The sequence below is a fragment of the Mastacembelus armatus genome, chromosome 13 (assembly GCF_900324485.2).
Source record: "Mastacembelus armatus chromosome 13, fMasArm1.2, whole genome shotgun sequence".
NCBI lineage: Eukaryota > Metazoa > Chordata > Actinopteri > Synbranchiformes > Mastacembelidae > Mastacembelus > Mastacembelus armatus.
Genome location: NC_046645.1, coordinates 1,282,022 through 1,303,907, shown reverse-complemented (window position 1 = coordinate 1,303,907; position 21,886 = coordinate 1,282,022). Strand labels below are relative to the sequence as shown.

Here is a 21,886-nt window from a genome sequence, read left to right as displayed (position 1 = left end):
TGAGCGGAAAAATGTTTTTTTCATATGAGTGCCAGTAAATTGCATTTAGCTCTAGTGAAAGCATAACTCAATTGCTGCTTCCTGGATCTGTTCATCTTCATAGTGTTAAAAATAAAATGAATTTCATTCCAAGTACCTTCCGTAGAGTCCAAACTCGCCCAAGTTTTCTTGGCACGAGCTTCACAATTTGACTCCAAGAGCCCAACACTATCTTTCTATGTCTTTCTTGTTTGGCTTCACATCATATTAAACTGTATCTCGTCACATTGTGACAACATGTTCCTTGTTTTTCATTCGCCTGTTATCGTTATAATGAACTGAATTCTCGCGCTGCACAGTCAGACGTAGTTATTTAATCCCAACCACAGACACAATCACAGACATGCTGACTGTAACTGTACTGGGACAGCTCTCTGTGCTGCTTCAGCCTGCCAAGAACCTCCACTGACAGATCATATTGAATTAGAGGGTCAGAGGAAGGACAGGCCATGTGTCTGTGTCTGTATCTGCCAGTCCATGTCTGTTTTAACTATGTGCCACACACGTCCACTGTCGCTCTGTCCCATTCTCCTCAGACACTGCTGTGATAAATACAACACAATCAATATCTCAAACCTGGTGGGTGGGACTGGGAAAACAAACTATTAATCATGAGTGTTAGTTGATGCCTTAATATATTACCTGTATCTGTTACATAACAGGTAGGCTGGTAAAAAAAAATCATTAGAAAAAAATTACACTAAATCATAATGTTAATTATGATTTACTTCAAGTTTTTAGTTAAGGTGTATTTTTCTATCATCTTTATTTCAGCCTTCAAGTTGAGTCAAATGTACCATGAAATGAATTTGAAGTGTTTCCTCACACAAAAAGTGAAATGAATGAAGGTTGTTATGTCGGTGTGCTCTGTGATATCGAATTATTTAAAGTCAGACAGTGAATGCATCTTTTTTAAAAAGCAGTACTGGAAAACTAATAATGGATTTTAATAATATAACTCAAGGACATGCCTATGTATTGTGTATATTACACAGTGTTACGAGCAGTACTGACCAGTACTACAGCTTGGGGAGCACTACATAAAAGCTATTATGGTTTGTGGAGTGGTTCTGAAATACAGTGACAAAGGAATATAGGAAACCACTAACCTCTTTTTATGGAGTGGACCTGTTTTATGGTACAAGTTGAAGTGTAAAAGTGTGTGAGTGTGTGAAGGAGACGGAGAGAGGACGAATGACAGAAACAATAGTCACAGTGGGTGTCAGGCTCCTGGTTAAACACATGGCTGCCACTGTACATCAGTCTTCACACACACACACACACACACACACACACACACACACACACTCCTAATCTCGACCATTACTGACACAATATGGCTGTGTGCGCCTCCTACACATCCTGCTGTATACAGCTCTTAGTTGTGCAGTACGTAGTGTCGCTAGAGAGGCTGCGGTCCTTAATGTTTGCTCAGTGCAGCTGCTGCACCCAAGGCCATTTATGTTTCTTAAGGGCTGAGATGTGCAGCCTCTACATTGCTTTTACATTTCTTTACTCATGCTTTCAGTTGGAGCAGCTCGTCTGACTCTGGAAGTGATGAAAGAATGAGCGATGAATGTTTTTATAGAGCAATGACTGATTTGTTCTTTAGAGAGTGTTTAGGGAGGTTTTAGGATAAGTCCAAGTCCAAGGCCAGCGATTTGTCTATATACGTCTTGGCAAGTCAAGATAAAAATCCATCTCTAAATGCTAAAATACTGCAACACATTTTGTTTTCAAAGCTGTGCCAGTAGCATTTTAGTCACAGTGACAGATACAAATCTGTGCATGGCTGTGGCAGTGCTGTTTGCTGTGTGTTCACTATTTGTCTGGTTCATTCTGTCTCTCTGTTTCAAATATGCTGTTTCCAGGAAGGTGCAGTGACCTTACAGGAGCATGTCGCACACTCTCTGCCCCCTGTCTGTCACACACACACACACACACACACACACACACACACACACACACACACACACACACACACTCATATTCATACACACTCTTTCACAGCCTCCAGAATCACTGCAGTGAATTAAGCCGTCCTGTCCTGGGTCAGGCTTCAGTCTAAACACAAGTGTCCTGGTTTGTCTCTGCTACGTCACACACCTTTATTTTTTAATCACACACAAACACACACCACCTGTTGTATTCTGTGCGTGTGTGTGTGTGAGAGAGAGAGAGAGAGACAGTGAGTTTTAGATAACAGTAGATATCAGTGTCCTGATCCGGCTCACTGTGTCTGCATGGGCCAGGAATTGGGTCAGTTTTCTGTGTGTGTGTATCAGCAGAATGTGCCTGTGTCTAATGTCTCCTTCATTCAATGTTATTAAATAGGTAACTATATATTTTCTCAGCTCAGAAACGAGTCAAGACTAAAGTGACATTTAATGTGGGTGGTACATGGAATAGAGAATATTTGTGTGTGTGTAAGTGTGCATGGTTTTTTTATTTGTTATGTGGCTAAAATGAGACTATCGATCACAAACTTTATGAAGAAAATGTTCTGTCCCAGCAGAGAACACAATGTAAGTCACAAAAACTAGTTCTAGAAATCTAACGAAATTCAACAAGATGTGCTCTTTCTGTCACCAATCCCATCTGCCATTGGGAAAGGGGCTGGGCTATTTGTAAATCACATGGCTTGTTTATATGGTGATTCTGTTTCCAGAATAAACAATTTGTCCTAAATGTAGCAGCAGTGACACTGACCGTTGGAGCTTTTTCTTCCACTGTATCGTAACATTTATTCTTACCCTGAAAGCTTTGACAAAACGCATCAGTGTCTCAAGTCGCTCAGCCAGTAAGACATGACTGCAATTCAACAGAACACAGAGGGAGGGACACGGTGTCCAAGTGGTCAGTTCAGTGATGACTACGCCAAGACAATCTCCTGTTCCAACACACACACACACACACACACACACACACACACATTCTTGTTTGCTCCACCCCCTCTTCACATATATATGGTTTACCGTAATGCGAGGTGGCGATGACTCATTGTGTGTGTGTGTGTGTGTGTGTCTCTCCCTTCCTGTATGCGGTGTGTTGTGTGAGCATCTGGTTGGCCAGAAGTGTGAGGGCGGAGTGTGTCCCGATTTGCCAAAAACCTCTGAGCTGCTGTTGAACACAGAACATCTGGATCAGGGAGGAACACTGTGTGTATTTGAGCGTGTGGGAAAAAGGGTTTGTGCCAAACATATCAATCAGACTCACATCTGGCGAGCTTGGACACACATGAGTTCATGCAGTCATAACACAAATTGTATGGAGTGAACACAGAGGTGGCACATTTGTACAGAACACATAATGGCATTTTGACACTTTAAATACAAGCTTCAAGACTGACACACACACACACACACACACATTGTTAGTGACAGTTGTTTTCATCCACTTCTTCTTCTCCTCCTTAGTCTGTACATGCTAAATTCATCCTTGTGAATCCCATTTCCTCACATCTGCATCAGCAGAGCTGCAGAGATTTAGCTCCAGGCCCATCTTGTTTTTCTTTTTTGGCGTCTGTCACTGCATCCTTAGGACGAGAACGACGCTGAGAGGAAATTGAGGGGTATGAGCAGCAGTGAAGAGGAAAGCTAGGAAGCAGCAATGAAGGGAGAACAAATTTGAAAGTGCATGTCATAACATCGTACTGTATGAGCGTAGGGCCATCTCCTCTCTAACAATGCATTCCAGATGGCTGCTAACTCAAACACTGGATGAGGAACAAATATGTGTCTTCTGGCACCGGGCCTCCCGTTTGTGTAGTCTACACTGAAGTGCTTATGAGTTTTTCGTGGGTTTATGACGACAGTGGGATTTAATTTGCCCTGTTGATTTATAGATCTATTCTGATGTTTTGCATCTCAACCATCCAGACCAGCCAAACCTCTGTTTTTTTTTTTTATCTTCTCTTCTCGTCTTTTTTTTTGACTCATGCAGATGGTTCTTGTTGTACAGGGTGAGGTCACAGTTAAGCAAAGGCCCTTGCATATTGCATGCTGGGTAATGTCTCCACCCTAATGTGTCTCTATAGACTCCATCAAAGAGCATTTATGACCAGATTTCTGGTTCTTTCACATTGTGCCGCTCAGCAACAGGAGTACTGTCTATGTTTTCGCTGCAGTCTGGACTAGGTCAGATTTTTATGTCCTGCCACCCTGACATGTAGATTTTTGTACATCTGTACATTAAAACAGATTTTCCACACAGGTGTCATCCACGCTGGCATCTGAATATTTTTAGGATTTGAGTATTTTCAAAGTTTTTCAAGAAATTCAATCCTTGAAGGTTTTTTTTTTTAATCATTTAAGGATTTTCTGGGATCATTTATTTGTTCTTCTTAGATGAGAAGACCATAGAAGAACATTAGCACAAATGTTCCTTGTAAGGTGAAGCTGAGGTCAATGTGTTTCAGTGTTATAGCTTCAGTTACACAGAGAAATATGACTTTTCAAGGTTTAAAGCTGAAGTTTGATTCTGCATCTATTCACGTGACGAAGAGCATCTTCTTTTTAATAAAAACCTGTGAGTCTGAAGTTTGCCATGACATCTTTTAATAGCCAGATGATTTACAATGATATATTTCATCCGAAACACTAGTGTTTTCCTTCTTGTCACTTTACAAAGAGGGAACATGTGTTCAATTGTGTTTTTGATCATGAATTTTCAAGTGTCAACCTTCACTACAGATAGAAATTTCCATAAGTGTATATATATATATTTTTACTGTTTTTCAGTGTTTCATTTATTGTTATTACTAGTTTGTCAGTCTGTTTTTCCCTTGTCTGATCAAAGTGCATCAAATCCCTGCAGCCCCTCATGTTTCTGTTTTATTAGAACTGATGACGAGCGATGATGAACACGATAATTTGCTGTTTCAACCCCAAATTTCTCACCTCATTTCTTCACCTCTTTCAGTGATGATTCCCTCGTCCCACTACCCTCAGTTTACATCATCTTTCCCCTGTGGCCTGGCATCAGATGCCAGTCCGATTCACTCACTCACTCCTCCTCCTCCTCCTTGTCCAAAAACCATATGAGGGCAGTTACACAGCATCGTGTATTCCCAAACCAGCACCTTCTTTCCCCCACCCAGCCCTCATAACTCTCCCTTGTGGGGTATTACGCACCAGCTTGCTTTCACCCCTTTCGCACACTCACATTCACACCAGCTGCAGCAGTGCCGGTGCCAGCCAGGTGCCAGTCATTTGGCTATTTGCCCAGAAATGACTGGCACGGTCCGCGACATGTGTACAAACCTAGCTGCAGATTGGGTGTGTGTGTTTTTTTTTTTTTTTTTTTGTGTGTGTGTGCGTCTGTGCCTGCATTTGGCAGAGGACGTATGCTCCACATGCCAGGAATGAGTAAAGCCACTTGAGCTGTTGCATTTGAATCCTTTGCATTACACACACATCTGAAAGTGTGTGTGTGTGTGTGTGTGTGTGTGTGTGTGTGTGTGTGTGTGTGTGTGTGTGTGTGTGTGAGAGAGAGACATGAGACACACTTCCAGCACACTCTTTTAGTTATGAGAAGTGATGTGTATGTGTGTGTGTATATATTCACATGTAGACCCACCATGGTCTGTATGTGGAAGAGCAGGGAGAAGGTCAGTGCTTTACATATGGACATTACCTACATTTGTACATTTACACTCTAAAAGCCACGATGCCGATTTATGGAGCAACCAGACGGTAAGAATATGATTTACTCTTCACTCACAGTCAAATGAGAAATATATGGAAGAATAAAAGCAGTGAGGGACAGTAACAGAACATTAACTCTTAAACCTTCAGAGGGTTTTGTTTCAGTTTGCTCTTGAGTTTGCTGTATTTACGAGAATGTTACAGTTATGTTATGTCATGAGGCTCTGAGGTCCTTATGTTTGATCTGCTTGACTTTGATATTGTGAATTTAGAAATTCAAGGTTGTTAGTGTGCCTCCTCTATGAGATCAGAAAATGCTTTGCTTGTGGAGAATGTGCCCAGAGACAGTAAAGTCAAACTGAACACGTCTCACATGAACAGCAGAGGAGCTGGTGGTGCAGTTAATTCAGTCTTGATAAAGAAAGGAGGCACATGAGGACATCTGTGTTTTTTTGTATCCGGATCTGCTGAGAGGGGCTGTGACTGCGGAGGAATGAAAACAGTAATTATCATTTTTAAGCAGGTCATGTTTTGATGGCGTCATGTTCCATTATGCTGGGAAATTAGCCTTCGCCAAACAGGCCAGAGGGCTGAGCGGTCCAATTAAGCAGCAGAGAAAGGATTGCAAATGTTCACAGAAGAATCGGAGTGTACGCACGTGTGTGTGCTGATCAGTATTCACTCAGCATTCCTGATGTTTCTTGGAGAGATGAAATGCTTGGTGCTCATTAGCGTTAGCATCCTACCTGTGTTATTTGTACAGCATGGAGAATCAATGAAGCATCGTGGTGGGAAGCGTTTATGACACTAATGTAACTGCCTTATTAGGTGTGATTACTATAATGAGCTTGAGCTAATCAATGAAATCCATCCAACATCCCTGATAATCCCACATAAAGCACAAAACTAGTTTCAGCACAAGGCCCTCAAGTGGCTTTTACACTGTTAATTCGAGAGTAAACAAATGTTTTTTTATTGTTTGTGTGTGTTATAAAGACATTCAGTTGGTTATGATCTAAACTGTGGCTGCACAATGAAACCAATGTTCTGTGTGTGTGCACAGTACCAGGGAGCACGTGACCCCGGAGATGAACAAGCTGCGTCAGAGCCTGAGGAGGAAGAAGCCCACCTATGTGCCAGAGGCCAGCAGGCCGCATCAGTGGCAGGCTGACGAGGAGGCTGTACGCAAGGGCAAATGCAACTTTCCTGTTCGGGTGAGTATCTACACTGTGATTTGTTCTTTTTATCCCTGTAAGCTCAGGCTGCTACAAAGAAATGAATCATTTATTTTTAATCTTAAACAAACCTTAATTCTCTTAATAATTCAGTCGTATCTTAATACGACTGAACAATAACATGGTCCTGACTCAAGCTTGGAAACGTTTTGTTCTGAGTGTGAGGCCATAAATACAAGAATCCTGGCCAGATTTTAATAAAACAGTGATATCAGATATTCATGAATATATTGAATTCAATTTGGGTGAGACGTTAAACTTTTCTCTTTATTTATTAACATGAACCTGAACTACATAAATCAGTGGGCCACACAAAAGGGCAAATGAAAGTTTTCTGTGTTGAGGTCTGCAGCACAGCACATTCATCATCACTCACATTAGCTCCTCTACAGGGGTGGACCACAGCTGCATCGGATCCTCATTTATTCAGCTCTTTATCCTTGAACGTCACACGGAGAGAGAGCAAAGTCATTTTGGAAACAGGCTGTGTGTGTGTTAGATGCTCTATTTGCAACTTATACTGCACATGTAGCTCAGTTACAGAACAATAGTAGGACCACACAGGTGTAGTTAACATGCAAACTATTTACCATGCAAAACAAAACTGCATGTTTTATTTGTTGCTTAGAAAGACTTTGGTAAAGAGTAAGTATCATGTAATTCTAATGGTAGGATTCATTGATGCTCTTAGAAATTGTTTTGATGAATCTGCTAATTCCCTAAAGGTAAAAATAATCCACCAACCCACGAACTCACACGTTCAACTATATCTCTTTAGTTTAATCTATATAAGAAAGTGTTAAAATGACTAGTACAGTCTGGAGGCCTTGTACTGGACTGTACCTTGGTCTGGCGCAGCATCTTCCTGGACTCCCAGGCTGATGTTATGACATTCAGCGAGAACCAGGCTAGTCGAGTCCCCTGTTTCCAGGCTTTGTGCTAAACTATCCTGAAGCTTCATCTTTGGTGTGCAGGTTTGAGACTGATATCATCTGTTCTCTCTTATGGCCTCTCTTAGTATTTGACTATTTCTTTCAAAAACGCATGAAAGCTGATTTGACTTTAGACTTGACTTTGGACTTTCAACTAAATAATATATCTGCACTTTCACGCCCACCTTGTCATGAACATACTGTAAGTGCATAAAATTCATATCTTATTGTAAAAGAACGTGACGTTAGAAGAACAATGCACTGACTACAGACCTCGACTTTGTTCCCTGTGATATCATCAACATGGGAATTTAAGGTCATGCCACTTATCATACTCGGGCCAAATAAATCTAAAGATCTTGATATTCGTAGGATTGAAAACAATTTGATGCTCAATAAAACCATGTGGTATTTCAAGTACATCTGAGTGAAGCACATACTCAGCTGAACGCCTCACATGCAATAAAGGCTAAAGAAACATTATTAATTACCCAGTTTACTGATAACCAGCTCCAGATTGAGCGTGTACTGCATGGCTATCGCTGAGAGCTGAAGTGATTTGTCGAAGAGCTGGAGAAACAATGACAGAAGAGATGGAGGGCAGAGAGGGAAGAATGACAGCGAGGGGGAGTTATAGATTACAGAGACCACAGGAAATGACAGGGTGAGGGATGAGGGCACACAGAGGGGACGGAGAGACATTGTGAGATATGAAATGAGAGAGCAAGAGTGATATGGAACTGGATAGGAGAGGCAAAGAGAGGAGAGTCTGCAGAATGAATGGAGAAAAATGTAAGGACAAAAGGAGAATGTGAGTGTATGAAAAGGCAGCATGAGTTTTTTAAAGCGTGCTGCTGGAAATGGTCCTGATGGTGATGCTTCACAGAGTTGGTGATGAAATGGGCTCAGAGCTTTACAGCAAAATATGGGAACATAAAAGCAATGTCTGTCTCTTTGTTGTTGCATTTCTTCCTGTATGTTCCCTTGTTCGTTCTTTCGTTCTCACTTCTGTGCCCTCTCCTCATTTTCAGTCCAAATGTATTCATGGGTCATGCACTATTAATGCCTCTTCTGGCGCTGCTGAGCCTGTTCCACAGGAAAACAAAACTGTGATTATGACCTCAATGCTGAGAGAAAAGAAAATAGTGAGTTGGAAAGAAAACAGGCCTGTTTGGAGGTTGGAGACTAAAATGACATATGCATGCTAAAGTTTTTCAAGTAGTTATTTTGCAATTTATAACAGTTTATAACATAAAATAATTGATCTCCTCATAAACTAGGTTTGTTTTTTACTCCTCACCTGTTTGTGCATCTAGTCTCAACGTTGCCTGGAAACCTGGTGGCTCAAAACAAAAATTTTTTCACGTCATTTGCAAAATTGTCCAGTTGGGTGCAAATGATCTAAAACGGGTCTTTAAATAAAGAGCCAAGTCTCTCCGCAGCCCAGAGCTCTCCTTAAAACTCTGAAAACTCGTCTTCCTTTATCCTTGTCACTTGACATCTGACTCCAGCAGAGCTATGGGAGCTTTAATTGTGTCCCTGTGGGCTCTCCATACACCACAAAGCCAAACACTGGAGAGACAACAAAAGGGGATGTGAGGCTATAAATTACCCCAATGCTCTACTCTCTCCTGTCCCTATTATCAGCAGCAATGTGCTGCTGTAAATCCAGAACAGGGGCTTATTATGTACTTCCCAGTCAATTTGATAGCACTCCTAGAAATACTGATAGGGATTAATGAGGTTGTGTTGGTGTCACTTTGTCTCTTTCTGTTGTTTTGACAAAGTTTTCAGTTCAGCCATAAAGGGGTTTTTTGGCAAGAAAGTCAGATGAAGCGTAGTACTAAAACATGAAACCACCAGACATCTGTTTGCTTGTGAATATTGATGTTTCTGTTTCTTTGCAGTACCTGGGGTTGGTAGAGGTGGAGGAGTCTAGAGGGATGCATGTTTGTGAGGAGGCAGTGAAGAAGCTAAAAGTTGTGAGTACCACACACACACACACACACACACACACACACACACACACACACCTCCTCTCCGTGCAGCACTGGTGGTTCACGTTGATGTTCATGTAGAGGCAGCTACAAATACTCACCCCAAGGATCTACAAACAGTAGCTCATTACAGGCCCAGCTGCACAGAGCTCACACAGCAAAGCATCGACCAAAGCTTTACAAACACACAAACACACAGATGGTCAATATTCTCTGCCGTTACCGCTCCCATCTCGTTATATTCCTCTTCTTTTCCACTTTCATCTCTCATATTTTCCTCCCTGGTGGGTTTTATTCCAGGTCTGCCTGTGTCTTACCCTACTGCACCCAGGTGAAGAGAAAATGAAATCTGGGCTAACAGACACATGTATAGACACACCGTTTGTTGCCCTAGGAAGCTGTGTGAAGAGAGTGACACAGACTGGCCAGTGTCAGACACACACACACACACACACACACACACCCTGCAGTGAAAAACACAGGAGTCTGTCACATCTTCACATCTGTAGGGCTGCTGTTGCTTCTTCTTCTTCTTACTGCATTAAAACTGCATTAAACTATCCAGCAAACTCTGTGAGAAAAGCTGTTAGAACAGGATCACAGACTAATGCATACTAAAACAATTCATGCATTCATTATTTTCCATATTTCCTTCTATTAATTATTTTATTTTATTCTCCCTGTTGGTTAAACTCAATTTCTCTCCATCTTCCATCTTTAGTAGTACTTTTCTTTTTCTGCAGTTGTTCACTTCTCTTTTTTACATTCCCTACTCCACCTTCTAATTTATCCTTCTACTCCACTTTTCCCTCTATCATTTTCAGTCTCATGGCTGCTACTCCCCTGTTCCCACTCCATCTCTCTTCTTGTCAGTTGGATTATGCAAAAATTGAGGCTCCTCATCGTTTCACTGTTGGTTTCAGGCTCATTTCTTGCAGTGCCTCAACTTTCTTACACACAAACACACACACACACACACACACACTTTCTCGCTCACATGGAGTTGTTGCTTTTTTAGCCCATGTATTTTTAGCCTGGCCCATGCTGAGTGTGTTATTAGCTCTGCCTGGTGCCCTCCTCTGGAGAAATTACTTTCAGCGCCAGCTGGCACAGTTTTTACCCACTTCTTCACTCATGGTAGTAGCTTGTTTACCACACCTCTGCAAGAACTGCCTCAGAATATCAGGTGGAAATAGGCAAATGATTGAAAGACCTTTTACAGTGCAAGCTGGTCACCTGCTTCCTTAGTTATAAATTATTTACTTACTTATTTTTTTCTGTCTTTCAGAGTGGGAAGAAGACAGTAAAGGCAGTATTGTGGGTTTCCGCTGATGGACTCAGGGTAGTGGATGATAAAACTAAGGTAAGAAAATTTTTTGTTGTTGTTTTTTTTGTCTTCTCACTGGACAATGAGGGCAAATTTGGGTCTTTCAGTTATTTTATTCATGTCTTTTGCCTCAGTGTGTGAAGGCAGCTCAAAAGCACAAACACAATGAGTTTGGTGGTAAAATAAAAACCAAAAATGTCTCCTCCAGCCCTGTGATGATCTGGTCCTGTCCATCTTTGCAGGATCTTCTTACAGTTGTATTCTTATGTTCATTTAAGGCACAAACCTTTTCTCTCCCCTGACACACAACAAAAATCCCTTTCTGTCCCAGTTTGTCGATGCCACCTTAAGGCTGACAGCAGAAGGACCCACGATGCATTCACTGTCTTCACGTTGTCAGGCTGAGTATGGGCAGTTTCAGAGTTGACATATGTGACTCATGGTTGCTTGCTGAAGGTGCTTAGTGGGGGAGGGAAGATCGAATAAACACAGACACACACATGCACTTGAGGACTATTGTCTAGTGTCTATGTAGGCCTCCTACAGAGTGAGTACAGCTTGCAGTGGTTCTATTGAAAGCAGAGCGGACTAAAGAGCAGCGGAGAATAGAAAGGACGTATCCAACCCTATGGACCGGCCTCTCTGTCTCGTTTGCCTTTTTATGTGTATCGGCCACACACGTGATCTCCTCTCCTTTCCACCGTTTCTATCTTAACATATTCATCGATAAGGCTTTTCTTGTTTGTCAGAACAAACAATGAAATAATTCTACTTTCAAGTCTGAGTAGTCAAAGTCTGATGTGTTATTATTCTGTGCCACAGAGCCCATTGCATTGGTGTTTTATACTCACTGTATTTACATGTTAGTTTGAGCTAATTTCACACACATCAACCCTCTGCAGGAAATATTTACTGCACAAAGTTACTCTTGTTTAAGCAAACATTACGCTGCCCAGCAGGCAGACACACTTAACGTCCAGCTGGTAAAAAATCATGGAGCATTTAGCAAAACCAGATATTTTTTTCTCACAAGAGTAAAAGTTTGTCAGGTGGCAGAAAACAGAAACTCCATAAGCCTCCATCTCTGAGTCAGCAAGCACCCCATTGTTAATGCCCACATAGCGGCTATTCCAACCCTTTCCCACAGTCCATGAACGTACATTGTATGTGGCTTATTGTGTGTGTGTGCATTAGAGACAGAGCTCTGCGTGACCTTCATGATGCATCAACAAAAAGAAACAGTGAAGTCTTTCTCTCTGCAGCAGTGTTTTGTGCTTAAGGCTTCTCTGACTCACATGCTGCTGTGATGTGGTCTTCCTTTCACTGTCGTAAAGACATGATCTGAGTCACTGTGCACACACACACACACACACACGCACACACGCACGCACACACACACACACACACACACACACACACTTTTTTGCTGCAGATGTCATTAAAAATACATTTCAGATGAAGCAAGTATAGATCTCTAGAAAACACCCCAATACATAAAGTATTATGTGTTTCTGCTAATGTAGAACAACTTACTGTACCAGTGATGAAGAAACACACACACACACACACATTTGCACACACTCCGCTCTCTGCCCAGCCTTTCACCTCGGTACCAGCATACCCTTCATTCACTAATTGGCCCACAATGAATAGACTGTTATTCTTCCACCCCCCCCCCCCCCCCCCCCCCCCCCCCCCCCCTCATATCCCTCCTTCTTTTCTCCTCAGCCTCCCCTTCCTCTCTTTTCATCCCTTCTTCTCTTTGTTCCTGCCATCAGTGGACGAGATAAAGGAAGTGGGTGGATGAGTGTGTCATCTCTCTTTCCGCCTCTTATTTTCTTTCTCTTTCTGTCTTTGGTGAGTCAGAGGTGAGCTGGGGGCCTCTTAATGTACACGGTGAAAGGGAAGGGGCCCCTCTTAGTTTCCTCTGTAGTGACTATAGACACTGAGACAGGCTGAAAAACCCTTTGTATAAGAAATGGCAAATGGAGGAAACATCCAAGAGATTCAAAGAAGGTTCAGTGTCATTAGGCTTTGGTCAGTTTCTTTTGCTCAGTTGTCGGTGTGTAAATAAGTTGCATTGAGAGGCTGAAAGCAGCGTGTCAAGTATGGATCAGTCTACAAGCTGGTGTCCTCAGCACTGAAGCAATAGTTCTTGTGTTACACAGCCGCTGTTACACAGACAGAACTATGTTAACTGTGATTTGATGTAACCTCCAGTGGACTGAGTGAGATGTTAAGTCTGATTCTCTCTTGTCACTTTTCCTCCGTGTCTCTCTCAGGACCTCATTGTGGACCAGACCATAGAGAAGGTTTCATTCTGCGCTCCTGATCGTAACTACGACAAGGCCTTCTCCTACATCTGCCGAGACGGGACCACTAGACGGTGGATGTGCCACTGCTTCATGGCTCTCAAAGACTCAGTGAGGAGACAACCACCCTTCCACTTACTGTTCAGGGATTTTCTTTAAATAGAAAGTCAACGTCATGACGTCAGAGCCTCGCAGTTTTTTTTGCAGCTGCTGTAAATCCAAGAAATCTCTCAGGGAATCATTCAGGATTCTTTCCTGAAATTAAATATGCTCCAACAATAAATTTTATAATTAGTTGATTTCTTAAAGTCATTTATGTAAAAATACAGTTTTATATGTTTTATGTTTGGGATTGGTTACAATGACAATAATCAATAACAGTAATAAAAACTCAACCCAATACCAACATACTGTACAATTAACCACTGATTTCTAACCTCTAGTGTGTCTGTCTGATTAGCTTTGTAATGACCAACCAGTGCCATCGTGGTGCACGGAGGCGTCAACCCCATCCTGGTTTCATCAGCTTAGACTGTGAGGTGGATATTAATGTGGAGGGATGGGAATGTAGCACAGGCCTGTGGGATTAGGAGAGGGGATTAGACAGAAGCCTGTGGAGTTATCTGTCCATCTCTGTCTCTCTCTGCTTCCACAATATTCACAGCATATCTCTAACTGAACGGACTCTCCCTGTGCTGCCAGCTGTCCTTGCTGCTGTGAGGGAGGCGGTGGGAATGTAAGAATTAATGGAAGGACACAGAGGTGAAATAGTTGTGTCCAGATCCACGGGGGCATGAACTCGTGCTAACGTGTGACAACAAGAGAGATTTGAGATCAATGACAGCAGCATATTTCCATCCTTACACGAACAGCAGCCACATGTCACTTTAAAACACTCACATTAAGGAAAAGCAGTAGACACAGATTTAACCCTAATTCTGTTTGCAGACGGTCTGACAAGTATCAATCCAGTGTAAGTGTAGATGTGACTTTAACCAATTTAAGTGTTTTAATTGCTGTCTTCTCCTCTAACAGGGAGAGAGACTGAGCCATGCAGTTGGCTGTGCCTTTGCCGCCTGTCTGGAGAGGAAGCAGCGCAGGGAGAAAGAGTGTGGCGTGACAGCATCCTTCGACGCCAGTCGCACCACGTTTGTTCGTGAGGGCTCCTTCCGTGCAAACTCTTCGTGCAGCCAGCAGGGCAGCAGCAGCAGCGAGCGAGATGACAAGCTGCAGGACAAGAAGAAAGGTAGGACGATATTATCACTCCGTACACATGGCTTACATCAGTGCTCATAGAGTTGGAAATGTTACTTGATCCTCAAAATGTTAATAGTCGAGAACGTACAGAGATGTTATAGATTACAAACTTTACAAAGTATGTCCTGAAGGGCACTGGTCATTGATCCCCACTTTCTCCTTCAGACCAACCTTGTGCTATCCCAGCCCTCCCACCTGGCTCAGCCTCTCCACCTGAGGGTGCGGCATCCCCGATGGAGCGCCCAGAACCAGGCGGGCCTCACGCCATCCCTCGTCGCCACGCACCCATCGAGCAGCTGGTGCGTCAAGGCTCGTTCCGGGGATTCCCAGCCCTCAGCCAGAAAAACTCTCCCTTCAAGAGGCAGCTGTCGCTCCGCCTCAATGACCTGCCATCCACACTGCAACGCAAGACCGACTTCCAGGACAAGAAACCTGGTGAGCAGAGAATTATATAGACTTAGAAATGCCGATCAGTTTTGCTCAGCTTGATGCTGTGGCCTCTTAGAAGAATGTGTTAAATAGTGTCTGTCAGTTGTCATGGAACAGATCTGGAGTTAGAGACTGACGTAAAATGATTAAGGGAGAAATGGAGGTTAGGAAACGGGAGAACGATGCTGGACAGAGGACTGTAGATATAGCAGCTGCTAAATCCATCGGACCAGCAGGATGCGGTTTTCACAGATCTGTTGAATAATCCTCCCACATCACACCGGAATCGTTTTATATACACCTGGTGCTAAATAAAGTGGATTTGCTAGAGGCGATCCGAGAACAATGTCTATCATGTCAGAAGGGAATGCAAGTAACTTGCTAATGCAATAAGCTAATATTAGGCCGTGACATAACAAACTTTATTAACACTGGTATCATTCTGACAGTTGACTGATTAACGTTTAATTTACCCAGGGAATCAAACTCTCTTCTCAGTATACAGTGAAATCAAATGGGATCTCCCTGGCAGAAGGAAAAATTACTTTTTACAAAATCAAATCCCTCAAATAATTTCAAGCAACATTTTTCTTCAGTTTGTTCACTCAAACAAGAAACCACACTGTGCACAGGGACTGTGTGTTGGCTCCCCTCCAGCCTGTTTGCAAATCATTCTTAGATTTTCCATTTGATTTCACTGTGGCGTTATTGACCACTGTCTGAAGGGACCTGAGCAATCACATTACAGAGTAAACCTTCAGCACATTCATAATCATGTTTTCATGCAGATAATTCCACAGTTTAGTCCTGACGCCTACCTTCCACTGAATGTGGGCCAAGCTTAAAAGCCGTTATCTGAAGTGCTCTTGTTGTTGCTATTAACAGCAGTATTGATGGCTGGGCATTCGTGATCCTGAGAGCTCTTTGCTTTATGCTAAGGACAGTTGATAGTAATGGACTTAGCCCTCACAGGTTGATGTATACATGCAGACAGGAGCACACACGTAGACACACCCACTCTGTGTGGTGCTCTCAGGAGTGAGGCTGATTACAGTCATTAAGAGAGATGAGAGAGTTGACTCCTCTGACTGGAATATTAAACCACAACATTCACCTCCTGCTCTTACGCTCACATTCTCACGTTCTCCCCTTTCATCTCTATCTCTTGTTCTACCATGATGCTGCCTGTGTCTCTCCAGGGGTTGGTGGGTGTGATGCAGTTTGAATCCAATCTAGACAGTGTTCTCTCTCCCTCTGTCACACACAGACATGCACACAGATGTGGACACTAAGCACCAGCAGCCAATTCCACTGCCTTCCTGCTCCTTTGTGACTCTGAACAATGTGTGTATTGATTTGCACGGTCAATCAGCAGTCCTAGTTAGCCTTCAGCAGCCTTCAACCTGCCAGTGTACTGGGAGAAGCACAAACACACACACACACACAGGCGTATAAACACACATGCTCAGGGTGCTACTGAACTCTGTGGGACTTGGACAAAAATACGGAAAGGGAAGGATCACAGGATTTGCAGAAACAAAGCACAGAGCAACCTTTAATGGGAGATTTTACCCTGCAATGCTGCTGCGTCCTCTGCACACAGCTTTAAAATAACTTTAATACAGCGTCAAAGTCATCAAACTCTTTGTGAAATGTTTCAGGATATGAGAGGAGAAAAGAAACAAAGAAATATCTGAGGTCTTTGTTTGAAAGGGAGGGAACAGGCAAAAGGAACAGGGAATTAGATATTATATCTATTTATATCTGAGGTCTGTGCAGGAAGGCTTTAAAGCTGTAGTCTAAACCAAAGCCCAACAGGAACATTGTGCCGCCTAATCCCTCTGTGGTCAGATCAGTTACAGTATAAAACATGGATAAACTAAACCAAATTCACCTCCGTCAGTGTCATTCCAATGCACAAGAGACACCAGGTAACGATTAAACATGACCCTGTTTATTTTCAGAAAGGATGCCTTGATAATCACAATAGTTTATTTGTCATGAGGATCCTGTGTTTTTGAGGCTTTTTGCGTCAACAGCATCAAGTCTTCATCCTCTCTCATTTCTAAGCTTTTTTTGCTAACTGGGTCTGAAACACATATTTTTTCTTTGTTTGTCCTTCTACTAAATCATCCTCTTACTCTGTCTCTCCTTTTCATGATTTTTCCCCATTGTCCTTTGTTCTTTCCGCACGTCCCCTCCTCGTCTCCTTCTGTGCTTCCCTTCTTTGCTAGAAACAGAGATGGACATGGGGTTGCCAGGTGAGGGAGACTGTAGTATTAATGCTTTGTGTAGCCAGATCAACACCTCCTTCGCCACGCCATCAGATGAGCTCTTCTCCAACCCCTCGATGGCTGCAAATGGCCCTCCAACCTGCACTGTGCCCCCTGTCCTCCCTCCACCACCTGCATCGATGCACGGTAAAAAAGACTCTTATTTATTTTTTATTTGCTTTTTTTTTTTTTTTTTAATGGCACTGAGGAAATTCTTAGACTTTCTAAATCTTTCATTTTATCGTTCTAGCCCCTTCTTCCTGGGTGCAGCCAGAGCCTCCTCTCCACTCTCCTCCTCCAGTGTCTGTGGCTCTGCAGATGCAGAGCGGACACAAGAGGACGCCCTCCGAAGCAGAGAGATGGCTGGAGGAAGTCTCCAAGGCTGTCAAGGCCCAACAGACCCCTCCCCCAGGTCCCACCATCCCCACCATCCCTGGACCACCCTCCATGTCGGGTCATCAGATGTCGAGTCAGGCAGCCCAATCAGCTGCTCAAGTGTGCTCTGTCTCAATGTCCCTTGGCACCATGGCCAAACCGCTCATTTCTGGCCCCTCTGCTCTCTCAGGTCAGGCTCCAATTCCCCTTCCACCTATGCCAATATCATCGGTTCCTCTAATACCAGGCCCTCCAGTGTCAGGCCCCCCTATGTCTCTCCCTTCCATGTCTATCCCCACAATGTCAGGTCCGAGCATGTCTGGGGCGCCCATGATTCAACCTTCTCTTACTGGACCCCCAGGCTCACTTCCAAGCTCCATGCAACCTTTCCCCTTGGCTTTTGATGCCACTCCAGCCCCTGTGGGAATGTTTGCCAGCCAGCCTGTCCAGCCTGCTTTTGTGCCCATGCAGACCTACATGCCAGGTCTGGCCAGCAGTATGACGTACCCCAATGCCAGTGTGCCTGTGGTGGGCATCACGCCATCACAAATGGTGGCCAATGTCTTCTGCACTGCCACAGGCTCATCAGGCTCAAGCAACGCAACAGGCTCGGCCGGAGGAGGATCCAAAGTGGGGGCACTTGGCTCAGTCGGTCCACACCACACTTATTCAGCAGCACCTGGTGGAGTTGGGAACACTGGAGGGTTTTCCACACCACCATTCTCTTCCACTCCACCATTATCAACAGCCATTAATGGCCTCGCCGTGCACAGCACTGCCGCACTGGCACTACAGAACGGGACCTCCGGCGGTGGTGGAAATGGTGCCTGCAGTAGCAGCTGGCCACCAGAAGGCAGCCAGCTGACGGCCCCAGTGGCCGGCAATTCCCAAGATGATGATCGATTTGAGGCCAAGTGGGCAGCACTGGAGTCCAAACCAGCACCTCAGCAATCTGGGAATAAGGTGCCAGCTGCAGCAGCCAACCCGTTCTCCAACAATCTGCAAAAGACTTTTGAGATTGAGCTCTAAGCCGGACTCGTCCTCCCAAAGCTGAAGCACTATCCCTGGAGTTAAAGCCTGGGGAAGTCGGGCGCTAATTCCAGCATCTCTGCTTAGAATGGGATGCAGGTCTCTAAAGTTAGTCTAGCATTCGACCTGTGGCAGCCTAGCAACTTCCTCAAAGCTCTTATAGCAGTCAACACTATAATGATCTTAATTGCTTTCTTTACACTCCCATGAGAGCTTGAAGGGCAGCAGGCAGATTGCTGGGCTGCCATTGGAGGGTAACGTCTTAAGCTCACTAGACTTGATGGATTGAATCCTTCTCCTTCACCTGCTACTGCCTCTCTTCCCTGCTTTCACTTCTCCATTCTGATTTTTACTTTATGTACTGCAAGTCCCCTGGATGTACTGTACGTGCCCCTTTGAGAACATTGCGGGGGGCACAGTTCTGTGGTTTCTTTCTTTAAAAGGGGACTCCACTCAGATGCATTCCAATCCCATGAGATGTTTTTAGCCGTTTTGTTTCTGAGGGCGATTTGGATATGGCTATATCACAAGATGTGCAGAGAAGTAGAGAATCAGTTTTGTTGACTGACAAACAAATGGATGCTGATCTTAGCCAAGCACAGCAGGTGTTTGGATACCTGAAAGGACTGGACAATGATGTAAGCCCCAACCTTACCAACCCAAAAGGACTCATTGACCAGTAGTAGAGATTTATGGCCAAAAGGATTTTATTTATTGTATTTTATTTTTTATTTTAACAAGGTATATATACTTAAAAATCACAATTTTAAAGCAGTATTTCATGAGCATATTGTTTTTTTTATTCCCTTTACTGTATTTATTTTTGTTGAACCATAAAGAGGAGGCAAACAACAGGTAGCAGACAGGTAACAGGTGTGATGGGGCAGCAGTAGCAGACGTATAAAGCATCAATGGAAAACTGAATCATGTGACAGGAACCAAATAGCCAGGGCTGACATTACAGCTGTGTGTCATGCAACATGTGAAACAGTACATGTATATAGCAGCATGTTTCTTCTGTTAGCCCTCACATATATACGCTCCACTGCTGCTGAGGCCAGTTGAGTTAATATGGCTTCACTTTAGCTCTGTAGCTCATTTCTGTTGCTGTGTGCTGCCTTCAAGGGCACTGGGACATGAGAAAACACTTCAGGATATCCAGCACGCTGACACTCTGGACAGTATAGCACAACAGTTCTTTGGTCTACATTTACTCCAGACAAACAAAAAAACAAACAAAAAAAAACACTCTACACATTATAACACTGTGCAACTTGTTTAAAAAATTATGCACTACATTTAAACGTTCATAAATCTTTTAACGTTTTCAAACACAGGGTATAGTCTCATCACTTACAGTATTACTGTCCATTCACCTCTAGTGTACTACTGCATCAGTTACAGTAGTACTACACTCGTTACAGATGTTTGGACTGATGATTTGGGCTGAAAAGAGCAGCTACAGACTCAGGCATGGACATCATAACGGAGAAACAAAGGATCTATTCTGATGGAGCATACAGAAAAAAGAAATGCAGAACAAGAGAACAGGTTGCTAGACAGATGAAGGAGGGATACCCTGTATGTGAGAGACTGGAGGAGAGAAAAGAGTTTTACCTTTTAAAAAAAAAAAAAAAAAACGAGATGAAGGACGTCTGACAGAAGGAAAGTTGAATACGATGTAATAAAAATGAAAATATTGAGAACAAAGGTACATTCATCAACAATAGAGCACTGTTCCTCAGCTCTGAAAACCTCACAAGTGATACTTTTAATCAAGTTTTTAAAATGCTGCTTATTATATAATTTGTCTCATAAAGTTTTCAATAGTTTTTTTTTTTCTAAATAATGTGAAACTTCCTATGAAGTTAAAACTCCAACAATGTCAACAAAGATCTCTGTGTTTTAATTTGAAAATCTCTGCCACAAGTTCTAAAAGTCTATTCAGAAAAACAACATAGAAATGTTCTTTACAGAAGATGCTCTTTCTGGATGTCACGTAACCTATAATATGACCAGAGATGCTCCTGTTATGCTCCTTGAAATTAAATTGTATGGCTGTGGACTGCCACTGATTAGGTTTCCTGCTCATTAAGTCCTCACAGTTTAATTAGGTTTCTTCCTGTGGTTCCCTCCGATACGCCGCCTTCCTTAAGAAACCTGAATTTATGCACCACTGGCCTAAGTTACAGTGTCTTGGTTCCTCCCAGGGTTTTCTCCATTGTTTTTGGAGGAATAAATGTCTAGACTCCATCAAACAACCCAAACTGCTCTCTCCACCAGACAAGACTGATTCATGACATAGACGCTTTTATTTCATTGGAAATATATTTCAGCCCTCAACTCTTGTTTGCACGCCCTTCAAATTCTAAATGTAGGTTAATTGTGTTCTGCATTGAAGCAAACTAAATGACCTCATAAACTTGATTGTAAAACCATAATTTAGTGATGGTAACAAAGCAAACCAGTGGAGTTTATTTTTAATCTTTATTTACAGAATTTTTGTATTTAAACCTACATATTTGTATTGTAATTACATTGTACAAAAGATAAATAAAGTAATATAATATTATATCTGCATGTTTTGTCTCTTCTGGTAGCTTTTGTTTTCCTGTCCCTTCTCTTCCTGTTTATATTCTTTTTATGAACATTTCATTTTTCCAGTTTATTTCCATGGTTTTAATCACTTCCATCTCCTTGGATCTAAACTTCTATCTGTTCTTATTCATTTGAATGTTCTTATTGGTACTTTCCATTTTTGCTTCTATGCTTCAATAGTTCAATTGATTTTACACTGAACATTTTTGTACAGATGAAACAAACAAGATGGAAAATGATCATTTGTGAACTTTGAAGGTTTTGGTAAGTACTTTTATTTATTTTTTTTACTTTGGACAGAACCTGGCTGCCTCTTTGCTTAATTATGCTTAGAAAAAGACTCCATGCTACAGTGGTATTGCTGCCCTCTCATCTAATTCATTTCTTGAAAGCCAGAAAGCCATTAAGTGTATTTCCCAACAATTTCTCTAAGGTTTA

General features: G+C 42.7%; 1 protein-coding gene across 3 annotated transcripts in view; it reads left to right on the top strand.

The window, feature by feature from the left end:
• numbl (NUMB like endocytic adaptor protein) overlaps positions 1-21,430 on the top strand; it is a 47,245-nt gene extending 25,815 nt beyond the window's left edge. For 2 of the 3 annotated variants that reach the window (XM_026331662.2, XM_026331647.2), the window contains exons 2-9: positions 6,748-6,898; positions 9,759-9,833; positions 11,137-11,211; positions 13,458-13,598; positions 14,523-14,733; positions 14,910-15,179; positions 17,408-17,593; positions 17,697-21,430. In XM_026331662.2, the coding sequence (XP_026187447.1) occupies positions 6,773-6,898; positions 9,759-9,833; positions 11,137-11,211; positions 13,458-13,598; positions 14,523-14,733; positions 14,910-15,179; positions 17,408-17,593; positions 17,697-18,850 (2,238 nt within the window). In that variant the 5' untranslated portion in view covers positions 6,748-6,772 and the 3' untranslated portion in view covers positions 18,851-21,430. The remainder of the gene's footprint in view (positions 1-6,747; positions 6,899-9,758; positions 9,834-11,136; positions 11,212-13,457; positions 13,599-14,522; positions 14,734-14,909; positions 15,180-17,407; positions 17,594-17,696) is intronic. The other variant, XM_026331655.2, reaches the window with a different exon arrangement.
• The last annotated feature ends 456 nt before the right edge of the window (positions 21,431-21,886 follow it).